The following is a 16803-nucleotide window of genomic DNA, read 5'->3' as shown; positions in this document are numbered from 1 at the left end:
GGTTGGTCGCCGGAACCGGCCAACTCCGAACGTCTCGAGGATCCGTTCGATTCGTTCGTCTTGGAACGGATTCGAGCCGATGTAAACACAGAAAAGATAAACTCACGAGGAGAAATTCCTCCGGTTAAGTTGATCTAGCAGTTAGAAAAGAAAGGATGCGACCATCCGAAAAGAAAGATCGATCGTCCGTGAACGGGATAAGTCGAACGACGGTTACAGGGCAAATAGCCAGCGAGCCGAGGGGTTGTCCAAGGTCGTCGAGGGTAGGTTACCCCCAGCAAAGGGAATTCGCATCTGCGCACACGAGAAAGAAATCTCGCCACAACGGAATCCTCTCTTCCTCTCCCCCTCTCTGTCTCATTCCGTCTCGATTAGAACCCGTTCTTTGTCGCGTGTTTCACGCACGAAAGGGGAAAGGAAGAGAGAAGGGTAGCCAGAGATCGGTGTGCACAGGTATATACGCACACGCTCACACGAAGCATATACACGCAGACAAGAGACAGTCACGTACACCCTCTCCTTTCAGTGTGTGCTGTGCTGGCCGCTACGTCTCCGCGTACATTCGCTCAGCTATATAGTATATATGGGTCGGCGCTACGCCTCGTGCGGCTGTCGCTGAAACCAAGTTCAAGGCCAAAGGCTCGGCAAAGGCCACAATCGTGGCCGGTGGTGGGAGTCGTTGATGGCTGAATAAGTGGAGGGGCTGTTGAACGCAACCCGCGGAACATCACTCAGTCGGCTGTGATGCTGTCTCGCGTTTGCACGCGTTCCACTGTGTCGCGCTCCTTTCTTCCACTCTTTGCTCGTTCGTGTGCGAACCAGACAGCCGTGTGTCTGGCGGCGCGCCGTCCACGCCGCGCCGTATAACACGATTCTCGTCGGAGTGACTCGCGGCGATAGTCAGCCGATGGTCAGCGGATTATCGAGCGGATTATCCATTCCAAATAATAAAATAAAACTGGAACGTTAGAGTATTAGAAAAAGTCAATTCATAAGACACACATATATATATACATACATACATATATATATATATATATATATAAAATCGCGTGTATGCTGTGCCATACGAATTCACCGCGAACGTCGACCCGTAGTGATCGTGCCGATGGGAGATTAATCTTGGTGCGCGGTGAAGTTCGCTCCGGATCTACACGCCGCAGAAACGATTAAGGGATCGAGAGAGTTAGTCTCGATCGTTTTTCCTCGTCCGTCATGGGAGACGAGTTACCCATACTGAAAGGAATCCTGAACGGAGTTGTCAACTATCATAATGCACGTACGTGTTCCACCACAGTGTGCCAGTTCGACAATTTTTCTTCTTTTTTTTCGCGCGTTCGCCGAAAAAAAAAATAAAATATCGTCGTCGCGCGTTTCCCTTTCACGACCCTCCACACCGTGTCGCTCTCGTGACTTTCTAACGGAGGAAGGATTCGTAGCACGAGGCCAAGGCAACCGCCACTTTCGTTTCTCGCCGCGCGAGAAAGTCGTGCGCTTTCCCCTCTCGATTTTTTCTTTCTCTCTTTCTTTCTTTCTTTTTTTCTTTTTTCCATCGAAATCGTATCCCCGATTCCCAAATATATACACGTGTTCTATACGATACAATGTGTGCTGTGATCAACGACGATTAAAAAGAAGAAGAAGAAAAGGAAAAAAGTCATCGTATGATAGTGTTTCGTTTCTGTTAATAAGAGATGTATTAATATATAAGGAGAAAATCGGAGGGTGTTTCGCGGAATGACACGTATCAGTTTTCCTCGTAACTCGTAAGCGCTAGAAGCGCTCGAAGGTCGCGGGACGCAGCCCGACACGCCGTGTCCGTTGCATGATTCATCCATTGATCGCATTAACTATTCATCGACGTGTCCTTCCTTCTGCTTACCACTGCTCACCACCGAACGAACCGCGTCGCCTCTCTCCCTCTCTCTCTCTTTCTCTCTCTCATCCCATCTAATCGTTGGCCATCCGTGTTGTTCTCTGCTTATAGCGGTACGATTCGGCCGTGTGCCCAAACGTGAGAAGGCCAGGATTCTGGCTGCTATGCAGCAAAGCTCCCACAGCCGATCTCAAGAGAAGGCAGTAGCGGCCGAGCTGGAGGACGAGCAACGGCTTCTGGCCACCGTTGTGCAAGCCCATCTCGACACATGCGACTTTACCAGGGACAAGGTGGCACCGATCCTGGTCAGAGCTCGAGAAACGCCTAACTATACCGCCTGCCCGCCAACCTTGGTGAGTATATACCTCGTATATTTTTCGTATTCTATCTTTCTTTCGTTCCTCTTTCTCCTTTTACCCTTCGACTTTGACGTTTTTCGGCCTCTCCGGATTTTTATTATACGCGCTTACGTCAATACGAAACGGACCTTGGATCATCCGAGATCGCTCCGTTCTACGCGGAAATCGAACCAGTCGACCTCGACGCCAAACGAGGAAGACTAGCTTTTTTTTTCTTCTCTTTTTTTCTTTTTTTTCTCTCCTCTCCTTCTTTTCTCCTCCGATCGCGAACGGAATCAATTTCTCTCGGTCGGATTTAATTAATCTGGAACCCGTTCTCTGTTTCTTTGCGGTTGCAGGCATGCCCCCTGAACCCTAACCCCCAGCCGTTGACCGGCCAGCAAGAGTTGCTGCAAGATTTCTCGAAGAGGTTCTCGCCCGCGATCCGCGGCGTGGTCGAATTCGCGAAACGCATCCCGGGATTCAGCCTGTTGGCGCAGGACGATCAGGTGACGCTGCTGAAGGCGGGCGTTTTCGAGGTGTTGCTCGTCCGGCTCGCTTGCATGTTCGACGCCCAGACGAACAGCATGATATGCCTGAACGGGCAGGTGTTGAAGCGAGAGTCCATCCACAACAGCAGCAACGCCCGTTTCCTCATGGACTCGATGTTCGACTTCGCCGAGAGGGTGAACTCGTTGCGGTTGTCGGACGCAGAACTCGGCCTCTTCTGTTCCGTTGTCGTGATCGCCGCCGACAGGCCGGGATTGCGCAACACCGAGCTGGTCGAGCGCATGCACAACAAGTTGCGGAACGCCCTCCAGACAGTCCTCGCGCAGAACCACCCCCAACACCCGGACATCCTGAGGGAGCTGCTGAAAAAGATCCCTGACCTGAGAACCTTGAACACCCTCCACTCGGAGAAACTGTTGGCGTTCAAGATGACCGAGCAACAGCAACAGATGCAGGCGCAGCAGCAGCACCAGCAACAGCAACAGCAAACGCAGCACGTGATCAACGCTCAACAACCGCAGCAGCAGCAGCAACAACAACAGCAACAACAACAACAACAGCAGCAGCAACAGCAACAGCAGCACTGGCCTATGGAGGAGGAGCCGGCGGCGTCCTGGGGCTCAGCCTCGGACGTTACCCTGGACGAGGCTGTGAAGAGTCCTCTGGGCAGCGTGTCGAGCACCGAGAGCACCTGCAGCGGGGAAGTCGCCTCCCTGACGGAGTATCACCACGTGGCCCCGCCCAGCGGGCACCACGCGTCCAGCGCCCCCCTTCTTGCCGCCACCCTGGCGGGCGGCCTCTGCCCCCATCGCCGCCGAGCGAATTCGGGCAGCACGAGCTCAGGGGACGACGAGTTGCACCGCGCCTCCCTCTCGAAAACCCCCCAACCGCCCCAATGCCCCCGATTCCGCAAGCTCGACTCGCCGAGCGACAGCGGGATCGAGTCAGGGACCGAGAAACCGGACAAACCGGCGAGCAGCAGCGCGAGCAGCGCGCCGACCTCGGTCTGCTCCAGCCCCCGCTCCGAGGACAAGGAGGTGGAGGACATGCCGGTGCTGAAACGGGTGCTGCAAGCGCCACCCCTGTACGACACCAACTCGCTGATGGACGAGGCGTACAAGCCCCACAAGAAGTTCCGCGCCCTCCGCCAGAAGGACAGCGCGGAGGCCGAGCCGGCCGTGATCGTGCAGCACACGCAGTCCCAGCTACATCTCCACTTGACCTCGCCGCCGGCACGGAGCCCGTCGAGCCAGGCGCAGGCGAGCCAATGCCCCCAGACGGCAAGCCTGTTGAGCAGCACCCACTCGACCCTCGCGAGAAGCCTGATGGAGGGGCCGCGGATGACGGCCGAGCAGTTGAAACGCACCGATATCATTCACAATTACATAATGCGGGGCGAGGCGAGCCCGAGGTCGCCGAACGCGTCGCCCTCGCCCGCGGAGCAATGCGCCTCCACCACCACCATCACCGCGCGATCACCCCAAGGATCTCAAGGACTGCTGCAGTGCGCGACCAGCAACTACTCGACGACCAGGTGGCCGGCCACGTCCGTCATCACGACGACGACGGGCGCCCGGCAGCAGCAGCAGCAGCAGCAACAGCAGCAGCAACAGCAGCAGCAGCAACAACAGTCTTCCTCGGACTACCTCATGGTCGGGAACTCGCCGGCCTCGTCGCCAAGGTACCTGTCCGCGGCGGCGACGAGTAGTACGAGCACGAGTCCACGGCCCGCCTCGAGCACGGCTGCGACGCTCGTGTTGTCCGGCTGCCCGAGCAACATGATGGAGCTACAGGTGGACATAGCGGACAGTCAACAACCGTTGAACCTGTCGAAGAAGTCGCCGTCCCCGTCGCCAAGGCCGTTGGTGGGCCCGTGCAAGGCGTTGTCCCTCGAGGCGTAGTGGTCTGATGGACGGGCCGTATGAACGTGTCTTGTCGCTCGTGACATGGGTGATGATGATGATGATGATGATGATGATGATGATGATGATCGTTGGTTCGTTGTATATTCGTTGTTAACACCCCGCACGATAACAACATCCCTGGACGACAGAGCGCGGCGAGAAAAAAAGAATTGTATATCGGCGGTGCGGCGATTAACGGATGCATGCACGGTGTGTTTCGTCGCGAGGGGAGAAAGAAGGGAGAAGGGGAAGGGAGGAAAAGTCGGAGAGATCAACGACTTTTGGTTGATTGGTGGTGTGAAAATGAAAAAAAGTTGGTGTGTCGCGCGCCACGTCGTTCCCCCTTCCAGGAGACACGGAGTGAGAATGGAATGGGAGAAGGAGGAATTTAAAAAAGAAGAAGAAAAAAAAGAAAAAGAAAAAAAAAAGAAGGAAAAGTGCCAGGACGCTCGGAAGCGCGTGATAAACCAAATAATTTATTAATTTAAACTATTAACTATCGATATAAATGAAATTTGCGCGAGACACACGCGAGGGAGTATGTATGTATAACGCAATGGTGACCAGATGGCGGAACCGTGAAAGTTCTGGACATTTTGGGACACCCGGTGCACGAGACACGCGCGTGTTGACGCGCGATCGGGAGGAATGGAAAGAGGAATAGGAGGAGGCGGAGTGTGCTAAGTGTATGGGAGGATGCTATCTGTTTTCGTTTCCTTTTTTTTTTTTTTTTTTTTTTCCTTCTCTGACAATGATCTCCGCCCCCGGAAAGACGCGTGTCGTGATCGATGGACCGAAGCGGATGGATGGATGGATGGATCGAACACACGTGATCGGGAAGAGTGTGCACGATCTCGAGAGAAAAGAAATTTAAAAAAAAAAAGAAAAAAAACGGGGAAACGGAGAGAGTGCCGTGCTTTGTTTTTTTTTTTTTTTTTGTCCCCCCCTTTTTTCGGGGAAGAATCACCATCAAGTGTAGTACATCACTTTGAAACGGAAGCTAAACCTACCCATCTACCTTACCTACCACCTATCGACGAACAACTCGAAGAACAACAGCCACAAACAGGAAGGTAAGCTATCTGGTCTAGACGATCTGGCGAGATAGCGTGTCGATACCCCCTTTAGAAGAGGAGGAAGGGGGTGAGAGAGAAAGAGATAGCGGTGGAAACGGAAGAGGAAGAATATAAGAAAAAAAAGAAAAAAGAAAGAGAGGGAGGATTGAATGTTACAGAAAAAAAATTTTTGAATAATCTATCTTACATGTGATAATCATGGAAATCGCGCATCCTGTACAGTACTCCACCTCATTCATCGATCATCTACTATACTATAATTATTAAATATAATTATTAAAAGTAATTAATATTATTGTAACATGTGTAAGGTATATTAATAATCGTAAAAGGAACGTTATCATCTTGTGTATGTGCGAGTAGGGAAGAAAAAAGACGAGCGTACGAATGGAAGCGAGAGAGAGAGAGAGAGAGAGAGAGAGAGAATTACAAAGAGAGCAAGAGAGAGAGAGAGAGAGTACGAATGCATGAGATCGACCAGGAACAATAAAAAAAAAAAAAAAGCAACATGAACGAACGAATGGAACGTGAGCGTGCTTGTGCAAGTGAGTCGGGGCAAAATCGCAAATACAAAAATAACAAAAAATGAGAAGAATGCAGGGAGAGACAAAACAAAAGAAAGAAAAAAAATAGAAAATAGACAGAATATAAACGAATATAACAAAAAACGAAAGGTAAAAGAAAGCGAGAAAAAGATTAAGGATGGAAGGGAAAAAAAAGGAAACTGCTTTTCAGATCGATCGATTGCGACTTGACGGGAAAACGCGCATTTTAAAAAAAGAAAAAAAAAAAAAGAAAACGATTTTAAAAAAGAAGAAAAAGAAAAAAAAAAAAAGACGATGTTTCGTTTCAGAACATGTATATGAGACTGACCCGGCCCGCCGCGGCCTCCAGAGTTTGCAATCAACCGTACCTTTTGTAAAGCCGAAATCGTATTGCGTCTCTCGTCTCTTTCTAATCGTCCATCATACGTACGGCCATCTCTGTCTAACATCTCTGTCCGTAATTCGAGTCGTGTCCAACGTTGTATCGCGAAAAACGATACAACATGTTTCAAATCATGTAAACACCCGTGTTGTTCGCAAGAGAAGGAAAAGAGAAACGGAGATTAAAAAACGGAGAAGAAGGATGGAAGACATGCGACGTTCGCGTGTATTCGCACGTGGGGTCGCGTGTCGTTCGAGACAGAGATGGATCGAGCGAGATACGCGTAGAAACGAAACACAAAAAGAGAGAGAGAGTGAGACGGTAAGAGGAGACGAGAGACAAAACGTGTGTAAAGATAGCAGAGAGAGAGAGAGAGAGAGCGTGTGTGAGATGCGTGCGCGTGTGGGTGAGCGAGACGAAGAGAGTTGTAAAGAGTGACGAGAGGAAAGATATGGAAAGAGAAGCGAGAAAAAAAAGAAAGAATATCGAGTGCATTGAGAGAAAGAGAGAGAGAGAGAGAGAATCAAGAGAGAAAAGTCAAGTGCGATGTAATAATCGGCATTAAATAAAAGAAGAAAAAAAAAGAGAAACAAAAAAGGCGCAGTGTAAATAGTAGATTCGTAAGGTTAAGTCCTAGAAGGCGCGAGTGGACGAGTTTTTTGCTTTTTTTTTTCCGGAGAAAAACGAAACGCTCGGTGAGAAAGGGGAAAGTATGCGAGAGAGAGAGAGAGAGATACGTAAATGGAAAAGAATAGAGAGTGACGAACAAGCGTGAAAAGAGACGAGAAGAAAAATATAGAAAAACACACACACACACACATACAGTGCGAAGATATATACGCGGCGGGCCGCCGCCGACGTGTTGTTGAGACGCCCGCCCCACCCCCCTTATGCCCCCCGTAGTACAGTCGACGCCGAGAGAATTATATCGGTGCAGGAGAGAGTTAAGGTATAGAGAGAGTGTGAGAGAGAGAGAAAGAAAAAAAGAAGAGGAATAAAACGATCAATCGCGCGAGAAATAAAAAATAAAACGCAGCAGCAACAAGAACAACAAATCTAGTGAACACTATCACGCTTAATGTAACAAAAATCACGTAAATACATGACACACACACACACACACATATGCGTTTTTGAAATATGCATAAGCAGATTGAACATAGTTGAAACGAGCGAAAAAAAGTAAAAGGCAGAGCGAGAGAGAGAGAGAGAGAGAGTGAGAGAGGAAGAGAGATAGAGAGAGAGAGAGCGATATATTAATAGATAGAGCAATCACTGCACACGCGAGATAGGGAAACGAAGAAGAGAGCGTCGCAAAATAGGGAAAAAAAAGGAAGAGAGAAAGAGAAAAAGATGAAAATCGTAGGGCATGAAAAAAAGAACTGCTCGATGGGCATGCAGAAAAACCATTGTCTCGCTACTTTTTTGTGCGCAGCACCACGTTCACCACGAATCCCTTAATCACGCCACGCAGACAAGAAAAAAAAAAACATGGAAACACGTATACACACACACACACACATACAACACAACCCCGAAGAAGCTTCTAGTAGTGAGACCACTCTGTGTATTTATTGTATTCGAGGACAAAGTCATTCCCTCCCATTTTTACGTACTGTGTATACGCAGGCAGAGACACACACACACACACACATACACACGGGAACACGCGCAGCACACGCTCCCTCGACTCGTTTTTTGACCCTTGAAATCCTTCTTGCTGTCATTTATGCTACACACATACACACCCTTTGAAACGAACACCCCCTTGTTTCCTTCCTGCAGCAGATTAGCCAGATCCCCGCTTAGAGAGCCATCCAGAGAGCCTTGTGAACAGTTGTCATCCGAATCGTTGTAGCCTTAAGCCGAAACTGTGTATCGCGCACATTACACATTATATGCGGTATCTCAGTGTGGCGCAGCAATTTTTTTTCCGCTATTCTTCGACAGATCGAACTCTTGTCTCTTCAGCAAATTCCCCTCTCCGTTTGTCCAACTCTCCGTATAATTGTCCATTATTATTGCCACCCCCCCCCCTTTACTTATCCAACACACTTTAACAAGAGTGCATCCCAAAACCGTTTTTTCTCAGACCCGACCACCCCCTTATGAGTCCTCAAATATGAGCCCTGGATATGTCCCCCCGCAAGCGAACTAGCGTTGATATTCGTAATACTTGTTATGCATAAACTACACATAATGATTATTATAGTAAACGATACATAAAGTATGATATATTTCTCTATCCATTAAGAAAAAAAAAAAAAAGAAGGAAGATGCAAGTAGCTGTTGTTTCTTGGTGGAAACAAGATGAGGAACAAAGTGCAAGGCAAGAGCGCGAACAACAAAGAGTATAGGGAGAAAAAAAAAAACGTAAAAAAAAAAAAATAATAATAAATGCGTAATAATAAATGAATAATAAATGAATGGTGGAATGAATAATAAAGATAAAAATAAAAAAATAAAATAAAATTGTACGGAAAGAAATAAAACGAGCATACCGAAAGTGTACTGTATTACAATTGCAAGAATACAAACGCAGCCCCGCATATTGCCCAGTGAGCACGTCGTTTTGTACGCTTGGGAGTTGTGAGGTCGTCTGAATAAACATTGTCTGGTGAATTATACAGAAAACAACTTGTCTCTTATTTATGCGTTTTCCCACCGAAAATCCTCTTTTGCGTTCCCTTGTTCGTACTTTTCTTAAAAAAAAAAAAAAAAAAAAAAAAAGAAGAAGAAGTCAGAATCGCTTCATTTTTCCTCTTTTCTGAACAATCTCTGAACAATTTTGAAAAATGAAAGAGCAAGCGATGTGGCATAGAAACTTGTTGCTAATGTAAAATAATTTAAACCAAAAAAGAAAAACGTTAGTTATTTTCGATAAAATATTTGGAGGAAATTATTCGATGATTTATGATGATAAAAAAAGAGAGAGAGAGAAAGAGAGAGAGAGAGAGAGAGTAGAATTTGTAATGCTCAAAAAATAAGACTTAAGAAAGTTATTATTACGTATTAATATATTGCGATGCACGAAGAAGATTGCGTTTTACGTTGAATAAAAAATAAATAAACAAATGAAAGTTCTTTCACTTTGATCCTCTCCATCATGGAATTACAATTATTTGTTTGTCGGAAATTGCAAAAAATGCATATGTAACGTTACACTCGTCGATATTATCTTCGTGAACGGGAAAGAATCTAGAAAATAATCAAGAATTTATCGAAAATATTTCCAGCGGAAGTGACGTGATATTTCACATTAACCAGATAATACGCGAATTAAAAGAAATTGCCTCGATTTTCTTTCTTCATCGAGATAAAATATTGCTCGGTCGTTAAGTTTCCTGCTTTTCGTATCTTTTTTCTACGATCATCAAAATCATCTATTAATAAGAATAGTGAAAATTACCAAAAAAAAAAAGATAAAAATATATTTTTGAAAAATTTTTTTGCAAATTAAAAAATCAAAGCTCTCTACGCTTTTAAAAATTTAAAACACATTTTTGAGTGTTAAATTAGGAAAAAAGTTTACTAAGTGCACATTTTCTTGGGACGTTTTTTTTAGGTATTTTTTAGTTTTTAACGGTATACAATATTTCTTCTAAATATTCTAATAAGCTCAGAAACACGCGTATAACGAGAAATCTATAAAAATTTCATCTTCCGAAATCGTTTCTTCTGATATCGTTTCTTAAACGATCATTATATTCGAGCTATAAAATATTTAATAGTTGAGAATCGTATTACCCTCTGTACAAAAGTGTATTTAATTTTTTTTTCCAAATTATTTTCAAATAGGTCAGGTGTCATTGTAGCTACGTAATATTGAATCAGAACATAGCTTATAAAAGACATATCCATTTTCAAAATTCTCCTTTTATTATAAGAAGAATTCAATTAGCTTCATTAAATCACTTTGACGTTGATTCAGTGACGATGAAACAGTGATTAAATCGATTGTACGTTTAATATACATCCAGTAAAAATTTTGAAAGATAATACATACTTTCCAAAAAATTCTAATAAAATTGGTATATTTCCAATAATAATATCAATCAATAAAAATCTAATCTAATAAATACATTTTAAATTCTAGCATCTTACTGTTCTTCCTTTTCTACCAATATAAACAAAATTTACTCGAAATTACAACCGCAAAATCCAATCAAAAGTAGCGGAAAATAAACCGGATGGAAGGTACGTACAATATTATAAATCCCTGTTAAAAAACATGCCAAAGATGTTGCAACTCTTTTTTCCGCTGTCATCCTCCCACGCGCACCCACGTAAAATAACTCATCCCTCTCTCTCTAGCCAATAAAACTACAGAGAAACGTTGAAAAATAAAAAAGGGATGAAAAAACCCTGAGACAGAGAGGGATGAAAAACAGGTGAATTAAAAACCGACGATTATGCACAATTGCCTCGAATTTCGAGATTCGAGGGAAGGATCGAATTCTCACGAGTTTCTCCGTTTTAGTTAAGCAATCGAGAGCAACGGTATCAAATCCACCATGGTACGAATCCCCGTACAAGGAACGTGGCGCGTGCCACCATGTAGGCGTACGGTTGCCACGCAACCTGTCTCACCTCTCCGTGTCCTATCAGCGAACTTTTCCCCCTTTCCACCTCCTACTTGACTCGTACAACCCTATCGACGTTGCATTACACGAGAGGGATGCATCCACGCGTATCTCCCCGATTGTGTGCGTGTATTTACTAGCTTGCGTCGTGGGCGGGACGAACGTCACAACTCGTTACGACAGAATTATCCTACGTACGTTCCTCTGTCCTCCTCTTTCTCGTTTTATTTTGCACCCAGTTTCCCTTCCTCTCTCTCTCTCTCTCTCTCCCTTCCTTTTTTTTTAGGTGATTTTTATAGGTCAATTTTATTAGAGGTTAAAGGGTTAAAGAGGTGGTCTCAGTGTTTTTTTTTTTTTATAAAGGGTGTCAACACACTTTTACTTTCTTTATTCATTTCATCTTCATCAAATTACTTAAATTACTATATAGCTTGATAAATTTTATGTTTCTCGTTTTTTAAATATCGATTCCTTCGTGGAAAATTTGCATAATATATATATCGGATCGATATAATAATTATTCAAGATCGTTTAATTAGAGAATACAACTGCACGCACGTGTAAAGGGATAAAAACGGCCTATGGTTATTAATACTGTTCCCAATTAGCTGAACGCTAATCCACGTGCATTTCATTTCCCTCCCAAGTGTAATCGCGATTCGAAACCGCGACACGGACGAAAGCAGATCCGATTCGATCGGATCACTCCCCCTCCCCTCTGTACGACGGATCGAAGAAGAGGAGAGGAGCGGCACAAAGCGGCACGCGAAGCTCGTTCATACTCGGAATTCAATTATCGGACGGGGCGATGTCGGGCATTGTCTTCTCAAAGGAGTCGTCCCGAGTCGAGGCCACCCTTGACTGCCCGGCTCTTCGGCCTGTCCCTGGGCGAGCGCACTACATTCCCAGACTGGGATTTAGCCTCCAGGACGCCCTCATGGACGGGCGCGCACCGTCCGGTGTATCCACGCACCACCCCTCCCCCCTCCATTCGAATCTCCGCCGTGGGGGGAGAGCGTTAAGCGTGTCTCACACTTGGAGGAATCACTCTGGACAAAGCACTTTGTCGGGCTCCCCGTCGTCGTGGCCGTGAAACCGGTCAAGTTGGAGGTTATGTGTCTTTATTTTTAGAAGGTAGGAATTTTTTTTTCTTTCTTTCTTTCTTCTTTTTTTTCTCTCTCTTTTCTCCCTCTTTCTCTTTGGCGATCGTTCCTTCCTTTTTGGCGCGTATTTTGGCGTGTTTGTTTTGGGACGGAGGGTGGATATTCGTGGAAAGAGGGTGGGATGAGTTCGAGGGGAGATCTTGTTGCACCTGTTGAATGTTTTAGTTTCGCGCTTTCTTTCATCTCATTGCTTTTTTGCATTGGGATTATCATTCTCGTAATATCGTTCCTTTCTTCTTTTCCTTTTTTCTTTTCGTTTTTAATAAACAAAAATTGTTTGTTCGTATTTTATTTTATTTTCTTTGACACGATATATTTTTCTTTTTTGCAGCAAATGTATTTCGAATAAAGGTGAAGCTTCGCCGAATATTCGCGTGAGAAAATATAACGCAAAATAAAATTTTCATCGATTTCGATTTCTCAAAGAAAATTTGTTAAACACGGATGAAAAAAATTTCAAATTCGAATCCGAAAGAGTTCTTCGAATTTACAATTTAGGGATAAATAAGGGAACGTAAAGAAAAAAAAAAAGAAAAGAAATTAAAATTGAACGTACGCAACGCGCGTGAATCAGGCTTAAATGCGGCCACGCTCGGCTAAGGAGCGCGTTCAAGGTCCGAGCGAGGTCGCAGACGCATTCGAGAACGGGCAGAGCATCCCCCCTTAAGCGAGAGAAACCCTCCCCCCTTATCAATGCGCGAGACAACGAGGCGGCGGATGTGGAGCTCAATGAGACTTTGCATCGCTTGCTCTCTTTCCGCTTCGAGCGGGTTGCGCTCTCCTCCTACGGGAGGGCAGCCGTCTCGCACTTTGTCCTCTCCGTGCTTTTTTTCCCCCCCTCCCTCTCTTTCCCCTTCCTCCCCAGTCCTCTCGCTATCTTTCTCCTTTCCCCTTCTTCTTCTTCTTCTTCTCCTCGATCGTTGTATCGTGATGGAACGAGAAAGCAGAGCAGGAGAGATACTTTTTAAAGAATAGAAAAAAATTTTTCTTTTCTGGGTTTTGCCCTTTCTTTCCTCTTTCTCCCTTTTTTTCTATTATTCTATTTCGGGACGTTAATACGTTATTCGTGGCCATTCTTTAGTGGAAAGTCGATCGATAAAAGAGATTAAAAGATAAGTTTAAAGTTTGGAAATTTATTCGAGTTCATGCGAGCAGTTCATCAAGTTGGATAAAGTTTTATATTTCTTTGACTCGCGGAATAAAACCTTTCAAAAAATGGTTTCTAAAAGTGTAAAAACATCCTGTGTGAGAAGATGCTATGAATCGCCTTTAGGGCGATAAAAGATTATAAAAAAGAGATTAGGAATTTGATAGTATTATTGTGTAATTTGGTAAAGAAAGAAAATTTGGATCGATAGGCTCATTGAATGGCCTGATGATTTTATACGTAATTATGAATAGTTTCTTGAATTATTAACGATTTATATTTTATCATAAATATTTTTCCATTATTCGTGTGGCATATAAAATTGATGTATTTAAATAAATATAAATTTAGAATTATCATAGCGGTCAAGTAATAAAGACAACATCATTAATATTAAAAACCGCATGAAAATGTCATCCATAAAATATATATGACAAAATGGATTTCGTTTTTTTCTTTTCTGTTTTTTTTTTTCTTCTTTTTTCTTCTTCTTCTTCTTTTTTTTTTTTTTTTTTTTTTACGAGACTTCGTGAATTTATCATGTATCTTAAAAAGGATTGTATTTTTAAACTCGACATTGAAGTATCTATCTTTTTTAGCTACCGGGTGACAGTAAAAATCAGAGAAATCAACAAAAATGGAGTTATCGTGTTTTTTTTTTATCTTCAGATATAAACGTCTACGTCTGATAAATTGCTCAATGTTACATTCGATGTAGTTGAATTTTTAACGTGTTTATATATATATGTATTTAATTTACAATAATATTGAGAATATAAAAAAAAAAATTAATAGAAATAGATTTATTCTTCTCAAATGTTTTGGCCAAGTACCATTTGAAAATCCGATAATCCTTTTAGACAGAACAGGCATCAGTCGATGACAACGCGATGGATTACCAAGAATTATTCTTGTTTTTCAATGGATTTGGAAAATAATAATCGTTCACAAGGAACAATTTTTCTCTTAAACTACTCCCTAATTTTCATTATTATATTTCATTGAAGTGTAACATTATTATTCCCTTTTTATTAATTTATCAGTTGCATTAATAATAATACAAAAATATTTTTCTAGGGTCTTGACGGTGATGATTTTGAAACGAAAATAACGATCTTAAAGTATTAAAAAAAAAGAAAAGAAAATGGCGACGAAAAAGAATTGGGAACAGACATCAAAGCAGACATTTATCGGATGCAAAAGTCGCTATCAAGGTCGAACATTTACATGTCTATACCTGAGGACGCCGAATTATGTATCAGATGCAGTAGAATATCTCAACGTATCTCAATTTTTTTCCCTTACGATGTTACATGGGAAAATTAAATTTTTGGAAAATTATATTTTCTCCTTAATAGATGAATAATTGAAAAAAAAAAAAAAAGAAAGAAGAAGAAATTGTATCTCGCATTAATATCTTCTTTTCTTATTTTTTAACCTAGTTTTAACGTCTAGCCGAGCGTATCACATCGATAGCAATACTTGTTCACCCATTCCAGTGTGAATTGAACAGTGTCGCTGTTACCATCGGCAAGTCGAACAATAAACGTTTAGTGCTACGGTTTGCGCGATTTCAACTTAACAGCAAAATTACTTACGATTGTTAACAGTTGTAATTAGTGGAATTATAGTGTTATATGTTCGTTGGAGGAAGATTTATCGTAATACGAGCGATAATTTCACTTAACATCCGCTGCGATGAATCGAATTAAAGTGGGATTTTCTTATCTTCCTTCATTCTAAACTTGTGTGCGCGATAGTACGAGAAGGCTGATAGAAAATCGAGATTATGCGTGGCATTGATACTATTCGTGAGAGTCGTACAAATGTGTGTGTACATATATATATATAATTCGCATGGCTTGTACGCAAAAGGTTTGTACGAAGAAGAAGATGAAAAGTTTTATATATTTATCATTTTGTTTTTTGCGAATTTTTTTTAAAAAATATTATTATATTAAGTCTTAATTGAAAAGATTTATTATTCTCAAAAGGAAATTTTATTTTTCATTTCATTATTGTGGAAAATTTTTACAAAAATATTATGATATTTATTAAAATTTTTTTTCTTTATTTCCTAAAATTTCCTTGATTTGATTCAAGTATTGAGGAGAATACTTATTATTTTTTTTCTTTCTTTTTAAATAGATTTTTATAATCTTTGAGATGAAATATCAGAGGATAAATTTCCACAAGAGATACCATCTAAAATTTATGAACATAATTTATCCGAAGTTTTCATATCTTGGAACGCTTGAACGATTCTTTTTTCTCGACTGGAAACGATTTTCTTGCTTGCTGATTTAATGTGATTCGACAAACAGAATTCGGAACAATTTTATCCAAGTGTTAACGATCGATCTCCCTCGCCATTTCTTAATACGGAATGTAATGTAAATTATCTATTGATTTTAAATGTATATTCTGAAAAATAATTTGAAAAATGATATTATTCGTTTAATCTATTTTTTTTTTTTTTTTTTTTTTTTACGAGCAATCTTCACGCAACTACAAATAATACAGGGAACAGAAGAAAGAAAGGCGATTGGGTCTAAACTTAGAACACTGAACGCTGAAAAATGGTCGTGATAAAATCTCTACAAATAACGGGGTATCGATTTAACCATGAAAAAATTACATTTATTATTGAATAACAACGGAATATCTTACTTTCTACCTTGTAAAACTTGTAATATCAATCATTTTTATACGCCATTAAAGTCATTCCTCGACTCCTTCCGAATCCAAATTCTTTCGTACGAGAAGGAAAAAAATTACCAATTATTATCAATTATTTATTATTTTGTAACGAAGATAACGAATACATTAAACTTTGAAACCTGTCCCGGAATCATTCACTTATCGAATAACTACTGTTAATATATTCGTGGAACATTCTTTCCCGAAGAATTCTAGACGAGGTTAAAACAAAACTGAAAGAGATATTATGAAAAATCGTCTATTTTAATCTTAGCGACAAATTTTCCCTCCATCAAAATTTTTACCTGATTTTTCTTTAAAAATCCAAACACTTTCCAACCACGTTTTTCCCAAATACGAAACCAAATAAAAAAGTTAATTCCCGAAATATCTCCAGTGATAATCGACCAATCGAAACTTTCTTCCAATCGATCACCAACATCAAACTTACTCAGAATCTCTCTCCTTCTCTCTCTCGATTCCCACACGACAACTCACTCTCCTCCCACGCACTCGAACAACTTTTCCCCGGGAACGACGTCCCCATTCGATGAGATTACCTCAAACTTTCATCTCTCT

General features: G+C 42.2%; 1 protein-coding gene and 1 long non-coding RNA gene across 6 annotated transcripts in view; both read left to right on the top strand.

The window, feature by feature from the left end:
* Window positions 1-9260, top strand: part of E75 (ecdysone-induced protein 75) — a 161432-nt gene extending 152172 nt beyond the window's left edge. For 3 of the 5 annotated variants that reach the window (XM_006564320.3, XM_006564318.3, XM_006564319.3), the window contains exons 4-5: window positions 1988-2229; window positions 2574-9260. In XM_006564320.3, the coding sequence (XP_006564383.2) occupies window positions 1988-2229; window positions 2574-4625 (2294 nt within the window). In that variant the 3' untranslated portion in view covers window positions 4626-9260. 5 annotated transcript variants of the gene reach the window in all.
* A 2412-nt stretch (window positions 9261-11672) lies between these two features.
* Window positions 11673-16018, top strand: LOC100576913. Its single transcript, XR_120184.4, has 3 exons — window positions 11673-12348; window positions 14602-15399; window positions 15673-16018. It is a non-coding gene; the product is annotated as an uncharacterized LOC100576913 (long non-coding RNA).
* Window positions 16019-16803: the final 785 nt, after the last annotated feature.

This window comes from Apis mellifera, linkage group LG11 (genome assembly GCF_003254395.2).
Source record: "Apis mellifera strain DH4 linkage group LG11, Amel_HAv3.1, whole genome shotgun sequence".
NCBI classification, from domain to species: domain Eukaryota; kingdom Metazoa; phylum Arthropoda; class Insecta; order Hymenoptera; family Apidae; genus Apis; species Apis mellifera.
This window is presented reverse-complemented; position numbering and strand designations above follow the sequence as displayed.